Source organism: Panthera leo, chromosome B2 (genome assembly GCF_018350215.1).
Source record: "Panthera leo isolate Ple1 chromosome B2, P.leo_Ple1_pat1.1, whole genome shotgun sequence".
NCBI lineage: Eukaryota > Metazoa > Chordata > Mammalia > Carnivora > Felidae > Panthera > Panthera leo.
In genome coordinates, this window is record NC_056683.1 from 116,176,014 (window position 1) to 116,191,317 (window position 15,304).

A 15,304-nucleotide genomic window follows, 5' to 3' on the forward strand; every position below is an offset into this window, starting at 1 on the left:
TCCCTGGAGAAGTTTAACTTTGAGAATAGACCACAAGTGAGGCGTATCTCATATTTAATCCTTTACAGCCACCTAAGTCCAGAAGCTAAATTCAATCAAATTCCAAAAATATCTCAAATCAAAGCTCATTTATATATTCACTTAATAAAAGAAAAACAAAAACCTTTGTCCAGTTGAAAAGTGGAATTTATCTCTTTCATTAAAAAAAATTGAATGCAAATGAGTCAGTGTTTAGTTACATAATGTAATTAGTTAAAATCAACATACAGACAGACATGCACTCAGACCAAAGGAGGAGATGCACCATAGGGAAAGGTCAATCTACTGTCTTCCTTGAAATGTAAGAAGTATAAACCTTACATTTAATCATTGGCATTCTGGCATATTTCTCACAAAGCCTGCTGGATGAAGGAACTTTCCAATTAATCAGTCCATGGTCACTGTGGTTCCTTCACAAACACAATAAAGCCTAGGGGATAACTTAGCAACAGTAGTGGTGGAATCTTGAGAAGTTTCCTTGGTGTATTTCAAAGTATGACTGTTAAGTAGTTGACCAAGAAAGAGCCACCCTCACTAACTTCTAGGAAAACAGCACATGTGCAATAATTTCTACCACAAGGCTAGGAATGACCATATTTGTTCTTTAAAGCACCTGACTTAAATTGTTCTACAGATTAAATCATGGCTTTCAGAATAAGGAGTTGACTGCAGCAACTTGCTAACCAAATCCATTTATCATGAAAAGAGAATTTGGGGGTGCCTGGGTGCCTCAATCAGTTAAGTGTCTGACTCTTAGTTTCAGCTCAGGTCATGATCTCACAGTTTGGTTCATGAGATCCAGCCTAGCGTCGGGCTCCACACTAATAGCACAGAGCTTGCTTGGGATTTTCTCTCTCACTACCTTTCTCTCTGCCCCTCCCCATCTCACATGCACACACACTCTCTCTTTCTCTCTCTCAAAATAAATAAATAAAAATAAAAGAGAATTCAAAAGATGCATTTTGGAAGGATAAATAAAAGGTTAAAACTCAATTCCTTCTGCCAAACCATGATTTTCAAACTCTAGCATACATCTGAAGTCCCTAGAGGGCTTGTTAGAACATGGATTGCTGGTCCCTACCCTCAGAATTTTTTTTTTTTTTTTCAACGTTTTTTTTTTTTTTTTTTTAATTTATTTTTGGGACAGAGAGAGACAGAGCATGAACGGGGGAGGGGCAGAGAGAGAGGGAGACACAGAATCGGAAACAGGCTCCAGGCTCCGAGCCATCAGCCCAGAGCCTGACGCGGGGCTCGAACTCACGGACCGCGAGATCGTGACCTGGCTGAAGTCGGACGCTTAACCGACTGCGCCACCCAGGCGCCCCAGAATTTTTAACTCCGTAGATATGGAACAGGGCCTGAGAATCTCTATTTCTAATAAGTTCCCACGTGAGACTGATGATGCTTGTTTGGGGACCACATTTCAGAACCACTGTCACACCCTTCATGGCTCATGTCACACCCTTCATGGCTGCTCTATTTGGCCTATGTGTACCTGTTTCAGGAACTCTGAATACTATCGTTGGAACTCTGAATACAGCTCCAACCAGTTTCAATAAGAAACATTTCTCCAAGAATATAAATGAATTTTCAGAATTCTTTATGTCCTAAATGCATCTTAGGATAGAACATTGAATAGTAGAAAATGTCTCTTAGCCAACCCAGAGCCTCATTCTAGGGATGTTCACAGGTAATATTATAGAAGTAAGGTTTGGCACACAAGAGTTTGAGAAAACCTCTCCTTTCAACTTGTTAAGTTAATGTGCCATAAAACACACTTCAAGAGAAGTTGGCCTAAAACTAACGGGGAGAACTGCATAAATGTTTCAACGCACCGGTTTTTCAAACTTTTATCCGACATAGAATTCTTTTTTTCAAATGAAATCTTGCCCAGAACACTAACCTATAAAATAGACACTTGACAGAATAGACATCATGTGTAGAATACCTGGAGCACCTAGGGAATCCTAAGATTCTGAACAGCACGGTTTGAACTTTATTTAAAGCTTCATAAACACAGACGCTTACAGTGGATGTTATTGCTAGAAGGTAGCTTTGAGCCCTAATCCGTAGCCCTTGTCCCAAGACCAGTGCTTCCTCCCTCATTCCTTCCACCAAATGAGCACAGAACTGTGCGGAAGTACAAGGGCAGGTTTGTTTTCAGAGATCTCCTCACTGATAGTTTTCTCTACTCAGGATTTTAAAATGGACTGAATGTGATTGTGTCTTATCGGCCGTGCAGATTTTGTGCTTTCCTCTTCCAAAGGGAATGCTACATGTATCATTGCTTACCTCTTCCCCGGAAAGGGATGGAACCATTTTTTTTGTTTGCATTTTCTTCCTTGTGAACTAGAGACACCCTCCTTTAAGGACTGTGCCCCCCAAAAGAAATATAAAATGGAGAAATATGTCACCTTTCCCTTATTGGTATGGATTGTTATTAACTACCTCCCTGTTACCAGCAGGAACACTCATGGCAAACTACATTTCATTTGGAGATCCTGGGGAAGAGCAGACTCTTGGTGCCATTTTTGCATGTGGCATTTTTGTTTACTAATTTACAAAATTTGTTTTACCCCCTGCAGCTGTAAATGAAAAAGCTGTGAGACTAAATGAAACTCTAGGAATTCAAGACCAGGACTTTGAGAGAAATTTGCAAGGGCTTCAGAAAGAGATTGATCAGATGATGACTGAACTGAGGAGGAAAAATCTTGATAAACAAAAGGAAGTTGCCGAAGATGAGTTAGTGTGAGTAGATACTCTGTTATTTTTTTACTTGATAAACTGAATTTTTCAAATGGTTGTTTACAATTTTCTAAAATTTTCATCACACTTATAAGTAGAAGATGCTATTTTATTTTCCACTTAGTAATAATTTGTCTTGCTCTAAAATTGATTAAAAGTATGTTTTTGCCTATGTTTAAATAATCAAATAAATGATCTTTTTTGGATTGCTATCCCTTCCACAATTAGGCTAATGGACTTGCTTTATTAATTGCCTGTATTAGGGACTTCTAAACCATCAAAGGGGTTTTTTTGTGTGTGTGTTAATAAAAATATCTTTGGATAATTATGAATTTAGCAGCCCATTCTATACATTTTGTCATTTTAGGAAATGCTGAATAGAAGGGTCATCAAATAATAAATGCCTAATACCTTGAAATAAGGGCTGAAAATTTGAGGTTGGAAATAGCAATAGTGATTTTACTAATGCAAATGAACTCTGTGACCACACACTCAGGAAAAAAAAATCATTGTTACATTTATAGTCAGCTAACTTCAAAGTGATGGTGTTATTAATATTTAAGTAATATATACTAAGCTAACAATATCAGCAACACCTGAGAACTTGTTAGACATACAAAGTATTAAACCCCACTGCAGACCTACTGAATCCAGAGGTCTGGGGATGGGGGCCAGCAGTCAGTTTTGACAGGCACTCCAGGAGATTATAATGGCTGTTAGTTTGAGAACTACTGTTTTCCAAGTAGTTTGCCTTTCATAAGGGCAATATTATCACTTTAGGAAAACCATTAAGTTAAATTCAGGAAACTCCCAGATCACTCAGTTGAAAGAAAAAGAAAAGTAGGTCAACATCATGATGCCATATTAGCATGTCAATAACACAGTTCTGCTAACAGTTTTTAACCAAATATATCAATGTTCATACCTTATATCCAAAGTAACAGAGAAAATGTACCACTATGGTGAATCAGGTGACTTTTTTTTTTTTTGTATGTGAAGCAAACCATAAAACTTACTTCATCAGTCAGATTATGAAAATAACATGAGACTCTTTCCAGTTGAAAATGCTATATTACTAATACATTTTAAATGCATGTATGTTGTGTGCTTTCATATTAATTATAAATGGCCTTGCCACTTTTCAGGTACCCATTTTCATCTTGATTTAGTACACAGTCAATCTGCTTTAAATATCGTCTTATTTTCTATTGATTTAATACTAGCATTGCTATTTAATACCAATAAACCATGAGGCAGTGACAAGGGCTTATTGTCTGTTACTGGGCGGGGGTGACTGCAGGGCTGCAGAAGGCCTTCTGAAGAAGGTGAAGAAGTTCTTTGGAGAGTCCCGAGAGAAGAATGAAAAAGCAGAGAAGGATATCCGGGCGATACTGGCAGACAACAAAGATAAAGTGGATGCTGCTTGGGACCTGTTGAGAGAAGCCACCGATAAAATCAGAGAGGCTAATCGCTTATCTGCAGCAAATCAGAAAAACATGACTGCTTTGGAGGTGAGTCTTAGGGATTCTCATTTGAATCTATAGGGCTGGGTTGGATGGGGCGGGGATTGAACATAGCTGAAAAAGTCAAGTTGATGCACATTTACAGAAATCAAGAACAACTCTGAAAGGAGACTTCTAAAAGCAGATCAGGAAATAATCCTTTAAAAAAAATTAATGACTATATTTTTGAGAGAGAGAGAGAGCGTGCGCACACACAAGAACAAAGGTGAGCAGGGGAGGGACAGAGAGGGAAACAGAATCTGAAGCAGACTCCAGGCTCTGAGCTGTCAGCACAGACCCCAACACGGGATTCAAACTCGGAAACCATGAGATGATGACCTGAGCCAAAGTCAGACACTTAACTGACTGAGCCACCCAGGCACACCAGAAATGATCCTTTAAAAAAAAAAAAAAAAATCAAGGACCATTGCCATAGACTCAAATAAAATTAGATAACAAAGTATTGAAGATTTTAAGGACAGTGTGATACAGTGGAAGGAACTCTTTCCTGGGAGTCAGGGGACCTTGATCTTAATGATGACTGTGTCACTAACTAGAAATACGCCTTGGGCAAGTCAGTTAAAGACTCTAAGCCTCAGTCTTCAAACTACACAATAAGTGCATTTTATGTGATTGCATCCAAGGTATCTTTGAGTACCAATCTCATGTGGTTTTGTAACCCATGCAATCTAATCCACAAACCATTGTTTAGATATCTAACTACCGAGGGTCACAAAAGTGCCAACTTATTTCCTAATGGAATCTGGGCACATTGAGAGTCCAGTGCTTGGGAAAGATTTTGGTTCCCTTTTCCTTTGCAATGTGTTCCATGCAAATGATATTTTAACAGGGACTAACATGAACATATCACGTCTGAGTTATATTTTTCCCTCTTTTTCCTCACCGACAAGAGATAATTTTCTCCTCAAGAAATGATGGGCACCTTCTGCCTTTTTTAGAGAGGTTATGAGGCTAGAACCAAAATTGATTTTTCCTTTTCTTCCTCCCTCCGTCACTCAATGCCTTCCTTTTTCTTCCTTCCTTCCTCCCTTCCGTTCCTTCTTTATCTTTCTTAATACTTACCATGACAACTTGATCACTTTTCCCAGTAGTAAATTCAGCACGTATGATGGTGCAAACTGTATTAGGCATTTAAACAACAACTTCTCCCCAGAAACAAAACTTCCTTTGCTGTTTTCAAAGTATTTGACCCAACAGATCTGAAAACAGCGGCAGATCTCTTTCTCTTCTAGTGTATAATCTCACCTTCATTATAACTGAACACTCTCTGGCATATATGATGCTTTCAAAAATGTTTGTGGGATGGCAGTTGAATAAAACAAATCTGGATATTTTTTTCCATCTCATTTCTTTCCATTTTCCTTTAGAGTAAGAAGTAAGAGGATGAATTTTTTTTTTTTTTTTTTCTGGGATTCACCCTTGTCATGTTGATGGAAGATGGAGAAGGCTCACTTTTTTCCTAACTGAGGTATCTAATCTTAACCAATTTGGAGTCTACTGACATGCTGGGAATATTAAAGAAAAAGTGCCATCTTGTGAGGCAGGATGTCGGGCTATCGTCCTATCCCCAGTGCTGACATGATTCATCCTGCTCAGGGACACACCAGTGGTGTAACTTACCCGGAGATGCACCTCTCCATTTTATGGCAACAGTTTAAGAAATTAAAATTACCTGTGTGGAAAGCATAATAAGCATTTGGGAAGTATTTCAAGAAGAGTTATAGTGGTGCAGTAAATGGTCCTTTCAGCTACTCCTTCCTTTTAGTGATGTTTAAAACCAGGAGCCATCATTCTTGGGCACCCCTAGAGATGCCTGGAGCTTATGTAGTCAGTATTGCGATTCTAAGTGGTCCTTTTTGTATTTTCATTTTATGTGTCATGCTTAACTAAAGGCTTGTTAAAAACTTACTGGAGTAAATAGATAAACTGATGAAATTAACATGAGTAAGGCACAGCTTACTTAAGATTGCCAGGGCTCATTAGGTTAATTACCAAGCTTCCTGCTACACCAACTGACTGAGAATCAACTGAACAGTTTGTTAAAACACAGGGTCCCTGAGCTCCTACCCAGAGTCTGAGTTGGTTAGTCTGGACTTGGCTTGGGGTTCATATTTTAAAACTCTCCCCAGATTAATCCGATATGTATACTGGTTTGAGAACAACTGACACATTGTATCCGTTCAATTGAATAACGAGCTGTGTTTTATTTTATTTTTTGTAAATGCTTATTTATTTTTGAGAGAGAGAGACAGAGTGTGAGCAGGGGAGGAGCAGAGAGACAAAAAGGAGACACAGAATCTGAAGCAGGCTTCAGACTCCGAGTTGTCAGCACAGAGCCTTGATGCGGGTCTCGAACTCACGAACCATGAGATCATGACCTGAGCCAAGTCGGAGGCTTAACCGACTGAGCCACCCAGGTGCCCCATGAGCTGTGTTTTAAATAGACAAATTGTGCCTGTGCTCACAAAGAAGGTGCTATAATTAAGACACAACTCAATGTTATTTGTTTATTTTAAGGAGATAAGCATGTATTGTTTGTTAAAAACACTTACTAAGCCCCTACTAATTTCAAGAAATGTGCCAAACAAATGTCGATTAGATCAAACACTGGTCCTTATGGTGTGATCCTTGGAACAGCAACATCAGCATCAACTAGAAACTTGTTAAAAATACAAATTCTTGAGGTCTGCCCCAAATCTGTCAACTCAGAAACTGGGAGTGGCACCCAGCCACCTGTGTTTTAAAAATGCCTCCAGTGATTCAGATGTAGCCTTAGGTTTGAGAACCACTGAAGTAAAGAATAAAACACCATCTCTGATGATTTCAGGTGACTTTAGTGGGAAGTACACACAAGTAAGGCACTTCATGCACTGCAGTAACATCATGAAACTAAACAAAGAGAGGGCATCTAAATCACCCCCTGGGTTAAGGAGGACTTCATAGAGGACATGATATGTGTGCTGAGTCCTGCATGATAAGCACAAGTGAGTCGAAGCAGAAAAGGAAGAATATTCCAGAAATAGGGAAAACCACAAGCAAGGACATGGAGAGGAAAAAGAAAATATAAAACATTTGGGAGAAAATTCAGCAGTTTGATAGGATTGGAATGACGACTTCACGGGGACAAACAGGGGATGGAAAGCCAGAGAAGACAGGCGAGGTCCAGAACTTGAGTAATAAAAGACCAAGTACATTATGATCAAGTTAAGGAATTTGGGGTTTATCCTGGAAACTATCAGAAGCCACTGTAACATTGGAGTCATGGATTAAAGTTACATTTGGGGAAATTTGTGAGTGGTTCATATAAACTGGAGAGTTCATTTGGTATTAGGAAATCATGTAGTATAAGGCTTGGAAAATAGGCGGTGGTGATCTACAATGCCTTTCAGGCACCTACCTCAGCAAGGTGCTGTTGGTAACAGAGGTGTTTGAGACTGAATAGGAATGATTCCTGGCCTCATAGAACTTAACATTCAGGCAGCTTCACAGTATATAATTCTGAGATTAATATAGGCTAGGAATATCAGCAAAAGAGTCACACACACAAAAAATGATGGCATCCTCGCTGAGACTGAGAGAAATGATGGGGTCACATGAGCCCCAACACAGAGCTCTGGAAGTGCACGGTGGTGTTAGGAAACGTCAGAACAGTGAAGCTCACTGCCGAGCTACAGAAGTGTGTAGTAGAAGATAGCTCTGGAAACGGCATTTGGAGGTAGATCAGAGGGGCTCTGAATGTAAATTTCTGGAGGAGCACGGGATCAGAGGGCACTTGCAGCGATGGAGAGAAGGCGGAGAGGACCGTGTGCGTGGGTCGCATCAAGGATGTGAGCAATTCAGTTACGCGAGGGAACATGTATTGAACAGTCTGTCCCTAAATCGACCATTAGGAAACTGCAAAAGGAAGGATTGCAAAGAAAGTAGTTAGTTGCTAGACAGAGAGGACGATAGCTTTTGCAGGCTCTTAAGCCTTCCACCTCACCCAAAAAGGTTTTAAATTTACAGAGCTCTGGAATGAATTAAGATCTAATTAGAAGTTAAAAGTAGAGATGCAATCAACTTTGATACATACAGACTGTTTTTATGGAATTTATATTATGGCGAGGGAGATAATCCCTAAGCCAATAAACAAGTATGTAATATAGACACAAAGTCTGGAGCATGGACTAGTATACATAATAAGTGATACGTTCAGCAATATCGCACCTGTAGTCAATATGTTGTGCTTCCTCAGTTGTACGTAGTTCAACAGGCTGTTCATTTCTGGCGTGGCGTCACCGATTTGCACTAAGTAACAGTGCTTTTCGCAACTCTCAGAAGGGGCAATCAAGATGGTTCAATCTATACAAAAAATACCATTATCTATGATTCTATGGTTTGTGGCCACCCTGTAGAATATAATTCAGATAAATGAGTGCTAAGAGGAGGACCAAAATGAAGTAATTATAATAGTTAACGATTACATTGTGTCTGCTGTGTGCCAGGCAGTGTTGTAAGTCAGTTCCTCTCAAATTTTACTGTGTAGATCACCTGGAGTTTTTGTTAAAGTACAGTTTCTGAGTTGGTAGTTCTTGAAAAGGCAATGAGATTATCTATTTCTAATACCTTTCCAGGTGATGCTGATGCTGCTGGTTAATGGCCCACATTTTGAGAAGCAAGGGACTAAGCCTTTTACCTGGGGCTACATAAATCACTCGCCCCTGTTTTTCATAGCTTGTGAGTGGGCAGAGCTAGGATCCCGACCCAGGCAGGCTATTCCCTGAATCTGGTTTGTAATTGCTGTGGTATATAGATAATAATTGGGATGAAGATGGCGGCTGTTTTAGATAGGTGATCAGAGAAGTGACCAGAAACAGCGTGGGGGAGGAAACAAGGCAAAGAACTGAGCGAGAGCACATCAGGGAGGGAGGGAACTACAGCAGCAGAGAATTGGAACAAGACATAGGGACTGGCAGTGGACTTACATGGTTGGTGAAGAGAAGGGGGGAGAAAGGTATGAAATCAGTGCTATCCCAGTGCAAATAAGGCAAATGATTTCTATAATAAGAGTGACAGTCCTTTCATAGCTCAAGACCTAGGCTTCTTCATCAGGTAGACCAGGTTCAAACCTTACCTGCACAGGTAGTGTGACCTCGAGTAAATCACTTGTTCAAGTTCCTATTCTTTTAAAAGGTGATAAACACAGGACCTGTAGAGTTAGTGTAGAATTTACTGAGAAAATCCTATAAACTACCTGGCACATATTGAGACATAAATGAATATAAAACTAGCATTATTATCTATACAACAACATAAATGGCAGAGGTTTAAAATTGATGCAGTTAAATGCACAAGTGTTTGGGAGAATGAGTGAGATGTATAAAGAAAAAAAATATACACAAATGTTTGCTCCAAATAGAAAAATAACAATAGGTCTCTCTCGTCAATTTTATCCTTCTAGGCTAGGAATCAGTTTCATGTAGTTTTAAGACAAGCTATCAGCATCAAGGAAAAATGAGAGCTTGCTCTCTTTTCACGGAACAGCCCATTAAGTTTATTCTTCCATGTGTTCATTTCTCTTTTTTTGAAAAGCACTTTCCCTAAGTCCCCTTAAAAATCTCACTGCTTCCAATTTTTACAGAACTCCCATAGAATAAATCTGCTTATGTCTATGCTCACAGAATACTCCTTTGGCCCTGCATTCTGGAATGTAACGTCTAGTTCCAATGTAATTCAGGGTACGACCACATGTTCAGTAATACATATTCAGCACTTGCACTTACACAAGTTTAAAATGGGTATTGATCTTGCTTTAAAAATAGTTTCTAGGGACGGTGCCTGGGTGGTTCAGTCGGTTAAGCCTCTGACTTTGGCTCAGGTCATGATCTCACGGTTCTGAGCTCGAGCCCCACATGGGGCTCTGTGCTGACAGCTCAGAGCCTGGAGCCTGCTTCAGAGTCTGTGTGTGTGTCTCTCTCTGCCCCTCCCCCACTCATACTCTGTCTCTGTCTCTCTGTCTCTCTCTTAAGAATAAACATTGAGGTGCCTGGGTGGCTCAGTCAATTAAGTGTCTGACTTCGGCTTGGGTCATGATCTCACAGCTTGTGAGTTCAAGCCCCACATCAGGCTCTGTGCTGACAGCTCAGAGCCTGGAGCCTGCTTCAGATTCTGTGTCTCCCTCTCTCTCTCTGCCCCTCCCCTGCTCACATTCTGTCTCTCTCTCAAAAAATAAATAAACATTGAAAAAAAAATTTTTAATAAATATTAAAAACAAGTTAATAGTTTTTAGGGGCACCTGGGTAGTTCAGTTGGTTGACTGTCCAACTCTTGATTTTGGCACAGGTCAGGATCCGAGGGTTGTGGGGTAGGATCCATGCTCAGCATGAAGCCTGCTTAAGATTCTCTCTCTCTTTCTCTCTCTCTACCCCTCTCCCCCACTCATGCTCTCTCTCTCTTTCTCTCCCTCTAAAATAAAAAATAATCAAAAATTTTAAAACGTAGTCTTTAATTCCTCAGCTAACATCACATAACTTTTCTTCTCTCGGGTGACTTTCTCACACTGAGAGGAAGAAAGTACTTATATAGGGATTTAAATAAAATAACTCTCAAAGGACTGGCCAGGTAGTTTGTAGCATTCCCATCTGTTCTCATTGTCAACACGACGTGCCTTGTTCACAAAGCCTATGTTCAGGCAGCTCGAGGAAGTCAAGAAAGAATACAGGGTCGGATAGGGTTTCCTCCGAAGGGCATTTTGATGTTTTGTTCCTACTGTGCTACAGAAAAAGAAGGAAGCTATCGAAAATGGCAAACAACAAACTGAGAACACTTTAAAAGAAGGCAATGACATACTCAGTGAAGCCAACCGTCTTGCAGATGAAATCAACTCCGTCATAGATGTGAGTACTTGATAAAACCCAAAGGGAAAAGAAAATAATAATGATACAGGCTTTCATAAATAGGACACAATCAAAAAATCTCAGTAACATAAGCAAATCCTAATTTTTTTTCTTGTGGGTCTCAAATTGTTTTTGGACTATTCCATTATGCTTGTGCCTAGCTCTTGGCAACAGTGAAAACTTCACACTGTTCTCACAACAGACATGAGAGGGTACTCATAAACACTCACACAAACCTGTATTTTTTCCCACAGTGATGAAGGGTATTTCTTATTCCTAGGATAGCCCTTAAAATCTGCTTCAATATTTATATAATGTTAGTTGAAAGAGAAATGTAAACTATTAGCAGACTTTTAATATCCTAATGCAGTAGACACTGCGGTATATGGTAATAGAAACACAGATGATCTAAAAGATCCTAATGACGACCACTTATGCATTTATACCTACAAAGTAGCATTTTCTTAGAAAAATATAGTTAGGTTATTCTTGGTGTAAATTGTCTTCATATATTTCCTAATCCCTCTTATTAAATAACAGCTTTTATTCTGTCCTCTCTTTTGGCTGTGTTAGTAAAATTGAAATTTCTTTTTAAAAAGTAAGTGTGTGGAATTGTATCTCCTAGAGAAATTAGTAACCGATTGGAGGCTTGTAGTCACATACTTAAAATGCCCTTTCTTCTCTACACATCAGTACGTTGAAGACATTCAAACTAAGTTGCCACCCATGTCTGAGGAGCTGAAAGATAAAATAGATGACCTCTCCCAGGAAATACAGGACAGAAACCTTGCTGAGAAGGTGTCCCAGGCTGAGAGCCATGCAGCTCAGTTGAATGACTCATCTGCTGTCCTTGATGGGTATGTCATTTGTTGTCGCAAATGCCTTTGTATCTTGACGCTTGTCCAAAAGTTGTGACTCGCAGAAATGGTAGAGAATCTCTTTGAAATCTTGATTTCTCTAATTATGAGCATACGAGCTACTCGGTCTTTCTGTGGAAAAGCCTAATTAGGAGGGTCTGGGCAAAGTTCCACTGAAGCAGCTTCAAAAGTCTGAGTTAAAAGTGGATTCAAATATGGCTTGGTAGGGAGTGAACATAGCCCTAGGCTATGCTAAGAAAAAATATTTTTTATTCTTTATTAGAGAGCACAGTGGTTGCCTTATTAGCATTTTAAATAATAATATGTAAATACACATTCCATTTCAAATTCTAGTTTTATATTTTTCATTAAATAAAAACTATTGTTAAAAGACTGGCTTTTGAAAATGTGGCCCCATACATAGTCTTTAAGTCTTTTTTTTTTTTTTTTTTTTCCTGTTTCAAACTCCAGGGAGACACTACATAGTTCCCTTGTGTAATAGGCTAGGACTCTTATCTGGGTCAGAGGAGGGAGGGGCAAGTAACAAGGTGTGTTTGACCTATAAATAGCCTTCTACGTGTAAGCGGTATGTTGCCCTACAATTTGGAGTCATCATAATATAAATATAGGTCCTATAACCCCCAAGAAGAATTTTCTCGAATAAATCTGTTATTTAATATATAACATGTGTAGGGTTCTATTCCAATACGCAATATGCACGACACAAAGGAAAATATCCATGTTTGAAGACCCTGGACACAATTCACACTCAATTCATTTTACAGTAAACTATTGCCAATTTTGCATGGAGGGTAGTGAATGGAGCAGTAAGTTAGAGGTCCACAGATGCAAGCTCCAAGTTTTTAATTAGTGATGTGTCAGTCATGTAACCTGACACAAGCTATCTAACCTTCATTTATATCCATCTGGGAAGTACACCTATCCTAAAGAGATTTTGTGAAATTCATTCCAGTAATATGGTACAAGCACTCTGAAATGTATAGCGTGCCTTACAAATGATGTTAAGGATCATCTCACTGCTCACAGTTTGCAAGGTGCATGAGGTTGCAGAAATGTTTGAGTGGGTATTAAAAAATATGTTAGTAGTATTTCATAGCTGAATTATTTAGGAATATGAATTTAAATTGACAACTACAATATAATACAATAAGCAGATATTTCATGATGACTTGGAAATATAATTGTCCTGGCTGGGATCATTTAAGCCATATTTGTTATAAGTAGAATGTTCTTCATTTGGGTACCAACTGCTCTGATGTTCTTTTTTGGGGGTAATCCCAACAGAATCCTTGATGAAGCTAAAAACATCTCCTTCAATGCCACTGCAGCCTTCAATGCTTACAGCAATATTAAGGACTCTATTGATGAAGCTGAGAAAATTGCCCAAGAAGCCAAAGATCTTGCACATGAAGCTACAAAACTGGTAAGAACCAAATAGTGCTTCGTACTAAGAATGTGGGTCAATTTGTTTGAGTAAGTACCTAGACTAAATTTCTCAAATTGAAATGAGCTCTGGAAAATCCTAGTAAGTTAGAATATTTATTTTGAATTATTTTCAAAGGCTCCTTTTAAATCCTATCTAAAATAAACATTCAGTGTGCTGCAATCATAACAGAATTCTTTTCTCAGTCTCTCACTACTTCCCTCTACTGATAAGGGCCTTGAAATTATTGCAGATGCCAAGCGGCTTTGTGCCACCAACTCACAGAAGAAAAACGTCAAACATAAGACTCTGGACAGGGAAATGTATTACTATTATTCCAAATATCATCAGTAAGAAAGTGCCCAGAAAATTAACACCACTGCTTACGGCTACCCACAAATTTGGTATATGTGAAGTTTGACTATAAAGTGTCCATTTTGCAAAACACATGAGATCATATGCTTCTAAACTCCTTATACTGTTTTTAGCACAATGGAAACCTTTGCTTTCAAAGCAACCTTTGACTGCTGTCATTGTTCAAAATAAATTTGGAATTAATATTTCAGAATTTGGGGGTTCCAATTATAACACGTTATCTTGTGTATTTTCAATACTGACAAATCTTCATTATACATCAACATTTTGTAAATAAGTTATGTGATACACCTTCATAACACTATTGTAGGTTATTGAAGGTTAAAAAACACTTCATAGGAAGCACATGGTGAGTTAAAATGTTCTGAATTAAATATTCTGAATCCCTTTGGTCTTCACATCAAAATTTTGAGGAAAAAAAAAGCTTGATTGGACATTTGACTGTGAATGAAATACACATAACTATTTAGTGTTAGAGAAACAGATCAATATTTGTTGTGATTTAATATTGGGCACAAAGGTATCTAGGACCTCAGGGATATAATAATAATTAAATGCATTTACTACACTCTTAGAAGGTTTATTTAGTGATCATAGTGAAAACATCATATTCCATCAACAATTGCTAGTGTTTCTGTTCCTCTGGAATAAGCTCTAATACCATATGTTCTGAGTATTTCTTATTCAAAATCGTGATACGACTATTGCAGACACTTCCCTATGCCTAGTTATCCTTTCAAAATGAACCTGTTTTTTTTAATCTAAACTACTTATCCATCTTCTCATAATCTTCTATTTTAAAGACCCAAATTTCCAAGGTCACCATTTTCATTTGGCCTATGCTTTATCGCAGGACCATTTTAAGTGTCTAACACAGTACCTGGCAAATAGTAGGCACTCAGGAATGAATGAATGAATGTCATTCTAACTAATATCTTTCAAGTCTATTTACATTCATTTGCACCAATAAAAATCTCATTATTGTCATTACTTCATCTTTATAAACTTCTATTATTTTATTAAAGAGCTGTTTAATTTCACCCAATTTTAATTCTATCACCTTATGTCTAGAAGACTGACATTTTTATGCAGACACAGAATATTCACTTTCCTCAACACTGATGCTTATACGTGATAATCTAGCCAGCCTCAAACACAGAGCTGGGATGAGTTGTAATGCTTTACAACATGTCTTCTTGTTATCATCATTCTTTCTCTCCTTCCATATCCCACATAAAAATAATTAAATGTCTAAAAAAGTACAAAATAAATGCTAGGGGCACCTGGGTGGCTAAGTTGGTTAAATGTCCAACCTCAGCTCAGATCATGATCTCACAGTTCATGGGTTCAGCACACTGGGCTTTGTGCTGACAGCCCAGAGCCTGCAGCCTGCTTTGGATTCTGTGTCTGCCTCTCTCTCTGCCCCTTCCCCACTTGTGCTCTGTC

General features: G+C 38.6%; 1 protein-coding gene across 4 annotated transcripts in view; it reads left to right on the forward strand.

Moving 5' to 3' along the window:
• LAMA2 (laminin subunit alpha 2) overlaps positions 1 to 15,304 on the forward strand; it is a 609,036-nt gene that overhangs the window by 479,041 nt on the left and 114,691 nt on the right. For all 4 annotated transcript variants that reach the window (XM_042939791.1, XM_042939793.1, XM_042939792.1 and 1 more), the window contains 5 exons: positions 2,625 to 2,787; positions 4,085 to 4,295; positions 11,066 to 11,182; positions 11,876 to 12,039; positions 13,345 to 13,483. In XM_042939791.1, the coding sequence (XP_042795725.1) occupies positions 2,625 to 2,787; positions 4,085 to 4,295; positions 11,066 to 11,182; positions 11,876 to 12,039; positions 13,345 to 13,483 (794 nt within the window). The remainder of the gene's footprint in view (positions 1 to 2,624; positions 2,788 to 4,084; positions 4,296 to 11,065; positions 11,183 to 11,875; positions 12,040 to 13,344; positions 13,484 to 15,304) is intronic.